General features: G+C 28.0%; 2 protein-coding genes and 1 non-coding gene across 3 annotated transcripts; all 3 read right to left on the minus strand.

The window, feature by feature from the left end:
- Positions 1 to 446: 446 nt before the first annotated feature.
- On the minus strand, positions 447 to 2937 carry LOC101512991 (uncharacterized). Its single transcript, XM_004508614.4, has 3 exons — positions 2810 to 2937; positions 1026 to 2057; positions 447 to 921 (listed from the first exon to the last, which is right to left on the minus strand). The coding sequence occupies exons 2-3, from the start codon at positions 2012 to 2014 to the stop codon at positions 741 to 743; spliced, it is 1170 nt and encodes a 389-aa protein (XP_004508671.1). The 5' UTR covers positions 2015 to 2057; positions 2810 to 2937; the 3' UTR covers positions 447 to 740.
- A 540-nt stretch (positions 2938 to 3477) lies between these two features.
- On the minus strand, positions 3478 to 3550 carry TRNAE-CUC (transfer RNA glutamic acid (anticodon CUC)). Its single transcript has one exon. It is a non-coding gene; the product is annotated as a tRNA-Glu (tRNA).
- A 3997-nt stretch (positions 3551 to 7547) lies between these two features.
- LOC101513317 (presenilin-like protein At2g29900) lies at positions 7548 to 9287 on the minus strand. The gene has a single exon (XM_004508615.4). The coding sequence runs from the start codon at positions 9164 to 9166 to the stop codon at positions 7796 to 7798; it is 1371 nt and encodes a 456-aa protein (XP_004508672.1). The 5' UTR covers positions 9167 to 9287; the 3' UTR covers positions 7548 to 7795.
- Positions 9288 to 13103: the final 3816 nt, after the last annotated feature.

Raw genomic sequence — 13103 nt, forward strand, 5'->3', positions numbered from 1 at the left:
GTACTATGCAATTTGCACTTGAATTTTACTGTTATTTTTTTAGAGAAACATTTTATAGCTTTAAGCTCTATATTTTATTGGATTTGTTTAAGTGATCTTGTTTTTAATTTTAATTCTTGGAGTTGGTTTGTTCTAATTAATTCATTTTCGCAATGTATAACTTATGCACTACAAATTTCTTTACAATTCATTCCATAATCATTAGTCTATCGACTAGACAATATTTTTTTCTTAAATTAGATGGTCAAAAAACTAATAAATTATAATTTCGAAATATAGTATTTAACTTAACAATATCAACATGTCACTTAAACTCAAGATATGTGTCAAATATTAATACGAACTCGGCTACATAATTTTATGATTTAGTAAATAAAGAAATATTTCAGTTGGCTATATAATTTTGTAAATGTGTCAAATCTTGGATAACAACGATACATGGACAATTATACTAATAACCTATTACACAAATCTTTGTCATTCATTTTTTTCAATATGTTGAAAAGACAATTATACTAATAACCTATTACACAATGTTAATTAATAATAAATCTTGTCACTAATTTCCCAACTAGGGTATACAGAGTGAACCAAGACTCAAAAAAAAAAAAATTAAGACTAATCAACTAAAGCTAGCATATGATATGCATGTGTATAATACAAGTTTGATGAGGTGACATAGATGGTAATTAAATGGCTTAGGAAAGGACCACGATTTGATGATGATCAGCTAACATGTTCTAACAGCAGAATGAGCAACATGAGAAGCAATTCAGCCATTTGTTTGTTGCAGGTGCATTTGTGTTTGACTTTGGTGTTTGATCAACTGCTTTAGTTGTTTCATTTTGATCTGTACTATGGCGTGGTGTTTGTTTCTCTTCCGCACCCTTAGATGAAACGCTTTTATCTCCCTTTGTCGATCTTCGCATTGAATAACCAAAAAAAAAATAAAAACAGAAAGTTAAGCAAACATATATAATTAATGTGCATAGAAACAAAGTGGTAAGTGATAAAAGCTTGCTTACGTTTGAAATGCATAGGATTTGATGCTTCCATCTGATTGGCGTTGAGAATTAGAATTTCCATCTTCCCTTTTACCAATATTATCTGTTGTTTGACTACTTTCCATTATAACCTCTCTCATTGTCTCAGCGGCTTTTGCTTCTGTTACCTTTAAACCTTCTTCATGTAGTTCAGCAGTTCTTTGGCTTATATCGTTGAATTTATTCACTGGTGTTGGAGGCTGAAGATTTGGAGGTTGATCAGACATGTATACATCACCTGGCTTATCCATTTCACATGATTTAAAGCAAGCTAATTCATTTGAGAAACTCATATTACCCATGTAAATGCTGAACAATGATTCGTTAGAGGCAGTGCTCCATTCTGGTGTGTTTGTATTGTTTCTAGCAAATACATGAGAAGGAAAGACATAATTTGAACTGGTACTTGATTCATTTGGACGCTCCATCACTTGCATTGAAGGATTTTGTATCTCTGATCCATTGTTTGGACTTGCTGAAATTGATATTAAGTCTTGTCCTGCTACTTCTTCATAATGTTCATGTTTAGGCACAGACTTTATTTTTATATCATCGTCACTATATTCTCCACTAATGTTGGAATCTGTACAAGTATGAATGTGCTCTTGATTTGAAGATTCAAAATTTGGGGAAGTTGATGTCCCTAAATGGTTAATGGCCATGCCTTGATGTCCTTCATCTGTTTCTTTAAATGGATTATGTGATTCAACAACTTGACATGTTGATGGTTCGTTTTTCCATGGTTCAAATGCACCATCAGAATCCTTGTTGGGTGGATTTGTTTGATCATCAGTTGGTGATGTATTGCTTGGTACTATGAAGGGGTTTTGGGACGGATGAGCTTTCAAGTTGTTGTTGTTATGTGTGTTTTCATGTTCTTGTTCTGTTAATGGAGACTTTGACTCATAAACACTTGTGGCATTACTAGTTCCCAACTCAACATTCAACCTGCTATCACCTCCAGATTCCATTACTCAAACAATGTCCAGAGGTTTTGATGGAAATTTTGCTAAGCTGTAAAATCACAATCTAAAATTAAACATCACAATTTGTGCGAAGTGGTTTCTTAGGCCAAAAGATTTGTTTTCAACTTACAAGCATTTTGAATTACTTAGTTTTATAGGCTTCATTGTTGAATACATTTGATTAAAGATGATAAATAAATGTTTTAAGTCACTTGAAAGTGACAAAACATATATTAGCTTTACATAATTAAACCACAACAAGATAATCAAAGCGACAAGATATAGAACTTCAACAAAAAACAACCAAGTTTTAAGACAAACATGCCACATGTATATTATAAAATGTGTATAGACTCGCACGTAAAAACATACCAAATTTAACTTTTACTGTCCTTTAGAATGCAGACATGATTGCAATCTTTCTATAATCAAACTTATTCATAATGTAAAAACAAACTGAAATAATAAGTTTTCTAAATTGTAAATCTACATGAATAATTATAATTTTGAATGTATAAACCCTGCAAATTCAACAAACAGTTTTGTCAATAAGACATCAAAAAATAAAGAGATAACAACAACAAAAACTCAAATTCTTTGCCTAATCATAGTGTATACTTATTTAAAGATAAAATTTATTAGACAAGCAAATGATGTTTAATGATGTTTAATGATGTAAATTCTAAGGATATCTTGATAAAGAAAACAAATCACATTCATGCATATGATAAAAATACAAAAGAATACACATTAATTTCAAACAATTCAATTCAGAATGTGGAGAAAAGATAAGAATATTACATAGAAAAAATTAATGTATATGATAGATTGAAAGAGACTGCCGACCAGGCCCCTGCTAAAATCAACTAAGCCAGATACGGGCAAGAAATCAGCAGTCCCATTTCTTATGCAAATTTACAGAAACAAATGTTGTCAAGAAAACAAGGTAAAAAGTTATATTGAACAACATGACAGATGGAGAGAGAGAAAAAAATGATGAACCAAAATTCCAAAAAAAGATTTATTAAAATACATGGTGTTGCATGAGTTTAGGGATTGAATCATTTGATATTCTTCAAGTAACAATTTATTAACAAACTTCGGCTGTTATGTGCTCAAAAATGCAAATATGCCAACTGTTGAACTCATCACCATGTGTTGTACCATGCATGACATGGCTTCCTCTTATTTAAGTAGTCACAGAGAAGGAGTCTAGTTTATTAGTAGTTAGGTAACTCCCAAAATTTACAATTTAGCATTTTCTTTCTCTCCTATAAATATAACTTTGAAATATTTGAATAAAGGTTTTAGAAAATTAAAAATAAAAGTTAGTATATTTATAGAGATTAAACATATGAGAAATAATTAAGTATTCCTAAACTTATTTAATTTTACTATTGATGAAAATATAACACAAATATTCATAAATAACATAAGATTATTCAAAAATAGAGAATACAGTAAAAAAATTCCGTTGCCGGGACTTGAACCCGGGTCTCTCGGGTGAGAGCCGAGTATCCTAACCAACTAGACTACAACGGATTTGTATATTAATCCAAACTTACTTTACATTAACTATACCACCAGGAAGACAGGAACAATAAGGCACCACACGTAAAATTCTAAAGGATGCTTCAAACTTCTTTTTTGTTTTTTATCCAAAGATGCCAAGTTAATACCACAGTACCACCGTTGCATTGGCTCTAATTACTTTGGAGCAAGGATTACATAAGAGTCATTTGTTTTTCGGACTCCTTTAATGTGCTAATTGTGGTCAAAATCTTTCAAACATAAGCACAAATATGTTGATGGTCTACAAGTTAGAAGTGATAAGAGAATTAGAATGCAAAATTTTTCGCTAAAATGAGATATTTCAATAAAGATGGTATGAAGATTTTGAAGTTATCTCCAACTGGATTTGCTTCCTCTTTACCATCAGATAGCTCCTACTATTCTATTTGTTAATTCAATTCTCAATCTCGTTACCATCGATCCAGACAATTCTGCATCATCAAATCGTATGCTAACCGATTAAAATATATCATATTAATTTTTTTCATCTAAAAATTTGAGGGAGAAATTAAAATGAAAAGATTTTAAAACAGCAAGATAAATTCTGTAAATAAATAAAAATAAGAGATCAAAAATACAATTTAGTCTTTTTTTATCACTCTTATATTCATATATATGATCACTTAATTGTAAATATAATTTAATCATACTTATATGTTATTGGACATTTTCGTTGCGGGCCAAAGACCTAAAACTTTTGATCAATAATTTTATAGCACAAAAACTTATAAAAATAAAGTAAAGATTGCAAAAAATATATTAATATTTACGATCAATTTTGTCCAAAAAGCATAAGGTTTTGTTTGGATTGATGGGATGTGGTGGAATGAACTACTATAAAAGAAATTTCCATTGTTTGAATTTCTTAAAAATGAATGAAGTGACATTCAACACAATATATTATTTTTCATCCCATACCATTACACCTTTTTTATAATTTTTTTTCTGTACTGCTCTCCTATCATACGAAGACTTCTTCAACAGAAGTGTAGAACCACAAGGCAACAAAGGCATCCCTTTTTCAATTATAACTATTTATTTCTAAAGATTAAAAGTGCACATAACAATGATTTTGAATAATTTTTTTATATAACCATGAACGAAAGATTTTGTAGACAACTATTTTTTTTATGAAAATATAGTAAAATTATATTTTAAATGTTTTAATAAGTAAAAAAATCATTTACTCAATGATGTAGTGCAGCACCACACATGTAATTTAATCAAATTATTTTCAGATTAAAAACTCAATAAAAACATGTGTTTAGTCTCATATACAAGGGACTCAAACTCCATAAATGGTTGGTTTGATTTCAAAATTATCGTATTAAAAAAACTATAACAGTGTATTTTAATTTCAACAAAGGTAAAAGTAGAATACAAAACTTATAATTGGTTTCGTTCCATTCACTTTCTAAATATTGAAATGAGAATTTTGTTTTATTCCATCATAAAATATTCAAAAGATCTCTGTTTCACTCTGCTCCATTCCAATATGTTCCATTATGTTTCATTACGTTCTGTCCCATTCGTTTTAAAATATCCAAGCAAAGCCTAAAATTTTGAGACCCAACCCTAAATGAACATTATATTATTGCTATTGTTGGTTGGTACATTACATTGGGAACCTGATTTTACCAATATTGGTTCCTTCACCACCTCCCATGAAGATGTCAGTGGTGAAAGGGCATGTTCTTGTTTTGGCTCAAGGTGGTTCATTATAAATTGTAGACTAACTTTCCTCATCATAAGAAAGATTATGTTCTTTGTTAATCATTTCCTTGAGTTATCATTCAGTATTGTTAGGTCATTATTCCACTAAGTTGAATAAGGTTTTTTGGAAACATCTATTTCATCGTGGTATTTTCCACTATTATGACGGTCCAACTGTATACCAAGATCCTTGCAAATGCCGAATATTAAATGTGAGCGCAACAATTCAAGTCTGACTCTGCATCCAAAAGGGTTGAAAATGAAGAAGCGAACAAAGCAAATTGTTACAATTCCTAAACAAACACTTAGATAGTAAGAAATACAACTCTTTCATCTTATTCTGTACTAGATACCCTTGTGCCCTTCTAAACATCAACTATAGCCCCTAAATGTGGTTTCTTAAAGCTTAAAGCCAACAAGCTTGAAGCCACGAGCCATCCATATAATTGGACCAGGCGAAATCTCTCAAAACTATCATACATTATAGATTACATTCCTCGTTTGTTCCAAATACTATATAACAAGAAGAAATAGTTTCATATTGTGTATATGGTGTTATCTACATGCAAAACAAATGAAAACTAAAGTTCATTTTGCGTGTATGATGTTATCTCACTAATGAAAACCAAAGTTATTAGCTCCAAACAACACTAGCTTATCTGCACAACTATCGCCATCCCCATAAATATGAGAAAAAAGAAAACTCACCGACTTGGTTAAAAAAATACAACTATGCCATCTGTTTCTAAGACGCCAAAGAACCAAAGAGGGATTACCAAGAGCATATATGACAAGCTTTGAGTCATTCTTCAACCAAAGGTTGTGCCAACCCTTACTATAAGCTGTCTTTATTGAATTAGTAACACCCAATAATTCAACATGGTAAGCAAAACAAATACCAAGATTAATGGCAAAACAACCCAAGAAAGTTACATTTTTATCTCTAAAAATACCACCATGAGTGTAAATGCCAATAATGCTATGAGCTGCACTATAAGTATTGAATTTGATCCAATGATAAGAATGAGGGATCCAATTAACCCGAATAATGGATGGAGCTTTCTTTGGATGACCAATACCTTAAAGGTTTTCAACAACATGAATTCAGAGATGGAAGAAGGAGACATGGTACCCTTACTCTTGTTGCCCAGAAGAGACACCTTAGAGATGATCATGTTAGTGGCATAATGCATATTGATCAACACATTATTGAATTTCAATTTATTTATGCATTGCCAAATGGTAACAAAGATAACATAAGAATGGACTAAATCTGCAACATGTGGCGACCAAATTTTTATCACAAATATTGAGAATCGAGTGAACAGAAGAAAGCGAAACCAAGGGACAACCTCTTAATTGAACATGGTCATCTGTAGGCATTGATTCGCCACAAAATAAAAGAGTAGGCGGATGGCACACAAGAATGCCATACATGTTTGGTGCAAGTCAAATGATTACCAGCAGGTTACAAATATTAAATTGAATCCAAACACGAGAATCCTGAGAATGTTTCAGTAGTTTGAAACAATGTTTTTGAGCAAATATACAATGTCGTGGTACCAACTTATGGAAAATAAAGGGGGCTGGGGGGGAAGAGAGAAAGAAACAATATAATAGTAGGATAGTTTCAGTCAAATGTACAACATAATATAAGGTGAATTCAGAAGTGCTTCTAATATATATAGATACACTATTATAGTACCAAAACAGTAGTAACCACAAATACTTACCTGTACTAGAATGAAAGAAAAAGTTTAAACTCTGGCGACACCCGAACCCACCATGAAACTTCCAAGTAATTGTAACAGTCAATGTTACTTTTTCCCACTACAAGCCCTCTCTTAGTTGGATCACATCAAAATTCCTATACGTTAATCCTCAAACTAGGCAGTTGAATCAAAAATCTGCTTTCAAATCCCGAAGATTCACTTTGATGAAACCAAATACAGAAAAAAATAAAACATTTATGACTCAAAGGGATTCCTATCTCCCTTCTATCTGCTTATGCTGTCTGCCAAGAAATATCCTATGGCTTTTAAATCAACAAAGAACTAGCTCATACTAGCTGCAATTAAATCCATATCTGTAATAGCATTCATCTTTCTTTAAGTAAAAGATTTATCGAGCTTCCTAATTATATAAATACCAAACTACATTTATTTTAACAAGAAAAAACATGTTTTAAGAGAATGGAGTTTGAATAGAGCAATTGATATGTTTTGTTATGTTACATGATCAGTTGGTCAAGCAATGATATGTAATTGGAGATACATTACACACTAAATTAATTTCAACAGCTAAAGGCAATATATTTTGGATGATTTGACATTTCTACTACTTTAAAAATATAATCAGAGGAAGGAAGGGAAATAAAATATTACATTACATTTTTAGAGAGCCTTGCAACAAAAGCTTAAACCTGAAGCCCAGAGCTTTAGCTATGATAATGTAATATGCTTTATCGCCGAGAACTGAGCCTGAGCAATATAAATTATAACCTTAGAATAACAGAAGATTCAAGGAACATTGTACTACAAATACTTCAAGTAATAATCTGGTCAAGAAATAAAACAGCACACCCAGTGCTATCGACACAGGAAGAGCAGGCAAGGCTTTCTGATATAAAGCCAAAAGCATCAAAGTTACGCCGAGACCAGCAATAATTGCAAGATAACATGCATACACTGTCATAAAATCATACATTGCAGCCCTGCCAACCAAAACGCTATAGAAGATAAAATCTCCCAGCCCTAACTTGATTGCACCTGACGAACCCAATCCAATTCCCTCTAGTATCAGATTCTCATCCGACGCCACATCTTCTCCTCTATTCATTCCATGACTGATCAAGGGTGTGGCGAGATCTGAATTGGTTTCTCGAACCCGCCCCTCTTCGGCTCGTACCAAATTACATGTACCACAAGAACTACTAGTATTCAAAATCCAAACATTTTCCGAAGCCAAATTCCTGTCCTCTAGGGTATTTCTGTTTGAATTCAAACTAAGAACAGCGTTTGTGTCCGAATTAGAGTGTGATTGTTCAGCAATAAGACCACTACTACCTAACACAGAATTTCCATTCTCAGCTATCAAATTTGAATTCTCAATCCTCCTCTCTCTCCATAACCTTCTCCGAGCCGCAACTTCCCTGGGATCCAAATTATCATTATTCACCGGCCTAGCCTCATAAACCAATGCCGGAATTTCTTCATCCCTAGATATTGCAAGTTCTACCAAAAGCCTCAAAGGCCCAACAGGCAACAAAACAGCAGCAACATCATACAAAGCCATAGCAACAAGCATAGCCCAAGTTGTCCATTCAGGCAACATAGTAAACCAATAAGCAACCAAAATTCCAATAATTACCAAATACCCTTGTGTAACAAAAATAGCCATTTTCGACATAAAAACAGCCAAAACACCAACAACAGCAAAATTACACAGAACAATAAAAAAAGTTAAGCAATCAATTGGCGTGTTAAAATGCTGAATCAAAAAAACGGAAATTTCGCCGCCGAGGAAACCTAAAACGACAAAGGAAGAGAAAGCCATGTAGAGTTTTAAGAATCTGGTGCATCGGAAATAGAAGAGGAGGACTAAGAAAAAAGTGGCAAATGTTACTACGACGACGAAGGCTAAGGAATTTAGAAGTGCGCCGAGGAATTTGTCCCAGGAAGAGTCTGAGGTTGTTTCTTCGTATGCTATGTTGGCTATGGTGGCGATTGTTGGGGAATCGTCGGTGTTGAGAATTGAGACTAAGATGACTACGAGGAACATGCAGATTGAAACGGGGGTTATTATTCTAACGATTTCTTCGCCTAAAGTGTCGACAAGGGTTGATGAAGAAGAAGCTCTTTGGGTTTCTGACATTGTTGCAAAGGGAGAGTTTTCAGATCGAAAGAGGCAAGTTTTTTTTTGGGGGGGGTAAAAAAAGCAGCAAGGGTTATGTCACTGTTATGGGGTTATCGTATATGCCTCATCCCCTTCCTCCAAAGTGATAAATTATCTCATAGTAAAGTAAATATGATAACTATCAATTACGCGATCGCTGATTTTGTTACCGCTTGTTAGGTTAGATGTTATTTCATGTGATTATAATAGAATTTATCTTTTTTATAAGATTATAAAATAAATAAATATAAGAAGTATATTATAATAAATCATTAATTTTTTATAATAATAATTTTTTATTTTTTCACTTTATTTTTATTCATTTTATAGAATCTAAATACCATATCCTCTTGTGTTGTGACTTCTCCGGTGGGTAGTTGTTTTATTTTACAAATGAATACTAAAATTAAAAAAGTAAAAATAAAGTTATAAATAAGACAAACTGTAAAAAATTATAAATTTAAATATTGTTTAAAATAATATTTTATAATGAGTTATAAGTTAACAAAATAAACTTATTTATCAAACACATGTAATTTATTCCAACAAGCTTATAAATTAATTATATTCTAATATATTGACATTATCAAGAATGTAGTTTATTACGATGTACGGATAGGAAAATATGAAATTAATAGTTTTTTTTTATTAATTTAGAAGATAAATGATTTTAAAATAAAACTTTTATAATTAGTTTATAATAAATAAAAATACTACATTAAAAAAATTTAATGAGTTATGATTCTCTTCATTTATGCAATAAGATTTATAGGATATACATAAATCGATATTATATAAATTTATAATTTACTATTGGTTTTTGAAAATATATAGTAATATTAAATTCATTTATTTTACCATTCTTATACCCTTTGTTAATTATTCTCTATATAGTCAATTAATATTTAACCTTTAAGGTGCGCATTATTATCGAGTAGTTTTTGTAACTTTCTCTTTTTCGATAATTATCTTCTGATACCTATAAAAAATTAATGATTAAAATGTCCTTATTTTAGAAGAGAAAATCTACTATATAATGTCCTAAAATAAGATATATATTTTTTTTTTGTCTATAAACTAAATAATATAAATATTATAAAAAAATTATTATAAAATCTCGAATTTAAATTCAAATATAATATTTTATTTAATAATATCAATTTTTATTAATTAAATAAAAACTTAATGACAATAAAACATTTCCCTCTATATATATATTAAGATTATAATTAATAATAATTATTTATATAATCATGACATAGTTATATATCATGGTTAAGTGAAAAAATATTATATTAAATATTAATTACTCTTTTATTGTGAAGTTAAGTAGATGGTTCAACTTAAATGATTGTCATATTTTTTTAATTTTTTTTTATAAAAGATTATTGATAACAAAAAGAAGATTTTTTTGTTTTGTATATATTTTTTTTACATTAAAATATTTCACTTTCAATTTAATTTATCGATTCTTTTATTTTTTAGACTCAATATAAATTCGCTGGTCCAAAGTACGACCAGCTGAAGGAAAAAATGCTTTTTATCTAGTTGGAGGTCGCTCGCTTGAGGGCGACCTTGCATTAGGATTTTGATTTTTTTGTTGTTGTACGTTTTAATTATTATTAAATGAATTTAATATATTAAAAATAATTAAATAAATAATAATAAATACATTAATAAATAATTATTATTATTAAAATGATTAAATAAAGAATTATAATAACAAATAATACATTCATAAATAATAGTTATTATGATTATAATTAAAAATAGTAAATTATATAATAAATTTCAAAGAAAATACATTAAAAATATAATTGGACAACTGTTTATTTAATAAAATAAATCGAATTATAATATTTTAAAAAATAAAATAGTAATAAATAATAATAATTATAATAATTTGCTACTTACTAAATTATACAATTTGTAATTAATCAATTTGCTAAAATTAATTTGATACTTATCAAATTTACTATTTATTAAATTGGATAATTTACGATTAATCAATTTGTTACCTATCAAATTGTGCACTAGATTAATTTTGTCATTTAGTTGTTAAATTAATGATTAATCATACATTATTAAATTTAATTTTCTCATGAAATGTGATTTAGTAAATTAATTAATTTTCTCATTATCTAAAAATTTATTTAATATAAAAAAAAATTGATTCGTGTGATTGGAAAAAATAATAAAAGTAAAAAATAAATCTAATCTAATCATTTTATATATAGATTTTTTTAAAATAGTTTTGGAAGATGAATATATTTAATTTTATTTTATCTTTTGAGATAATTTAACAATGCATTAGTATACAATATATTACCTGATTTTATCTCAATATATAAAAAAATTGATTCATGTGATTTATAAAGTGGCAAAATATATATATCAAAATTAATATGGTTGAATAAATGTGGCAAAACAAACAAGTAATGCAGATTCAATTTACCAATGACACGAATCAATTTTTTTGATATTAAATCAATTTATAAATTAACGAGAAAATTAATCAAATTATATTTAATGAGAAAATTAATTTTAGTAACTTGTGATTAATCATTAATTTTGCCATTAAATGAAGAAAAAAATAATGAAACATTTATCAATTGTACAATTTAGTAACAAATTGATTAATCGCAAATTGTCCAATTTGATAAGTAGCAAATTATTATTATTATTATTATTATTATTATTATTATTATTATTATTATTTATTATTTTTTATGAAATTTATAATATAATTTAATATTTTTAATTTTAATTACTTTTAATTATAATAATTAATAATAATAGTAATATTATTATTATTTATTAATATATTTTATTTTACTTGATTATTAGTGTTTTTATTCTTTAAATAATTTGATTATTTTTAATTTATTAAATAATTAATAACAATTATTAAAATAAGATAAAATTTACGATTAATCAATTTGTTACCTATCAAATTGTGCACTAGATTAATTTTGTCATTTAGTTGTTAAATTAATGATTAATCATACATTATTAAATTTAATTTTCTCATGAAATGTGATTTAGTAAATTAATTAATTTTCTCATTATCTAAAAATTTATTTAATATAAAAAAAAATTGATTCGTGTGATTGGAAAAAATAATAAAAGTAAAAAATAAATCTAATCTAATCATTTTATATATAGATTTTTTTAAAATAGTTTTGGAAGATGAATATATTTAATTTTATTTTATCTTTTGAGATAATTTAACAATGCATTAGTATACAATATATTACCTGATTTTATCTCAATATATAAAAAAATTGATTCATGTGATTTATAAAGTGGCAAAATATATATATCAAAATTAATATGGTTGAATAAATGTGGCAAAACAAACAAGTAATGCAGATTCAATTTACCAATGACACGAATCAATTTTTTTGATATTAAATCAATTTATAAATTAACGAGAAAATTAATCAAATTATATTTAATGAGAAAATTAATTTTAGTAACTTGTGATTAATCATTAATTTTGCCATTAAATGAAGAAAAAAATAATGAAACATTTATCAATTGTACAATTTAGTAACAAATTGATTAATCGCAAATTGTCCAATTTGATAAGTAGCAAATTATTATTATTATTATTATTATTATTATTATTATTATTATTATTATTATTTATTATTTTTTATGAAATTTATAATATAATTTAATATTTTTAATTTTAATTACTTTTAATTATAATAATTAATAATAATAGTAATATTATTATTATTTATTAATATATTTTATTTTACTTGATTATTAGTGTTTTTATTCTTTAAATAATTTGATTATTTTTAATTTATTAAATAATTAATAACAATTATTAAAATAAGATAAAATTATTTACAAAAAAAAAATGCTAATGCGAGGTCGTTCTGTGGACTTGCGAACTCCATGTTAA

Source organism: Cicer arietinum, chromosome 7 (assembly GCF_000331145.2).
Source record: "Cicer arietinum cultivar CDC Frontier isolate Library 1 chromosome 7, Cicar.CDCFrontier_v2.0, whole genome shotgun sequence".
Classification (NCBI taxonomy): domain Eukaryota; kingdom Viridiplantae; phylum Streptophyta; class Magnoliopsida; order Fabales; family Fabaceae; genus Cicer; species Cicer arietinum.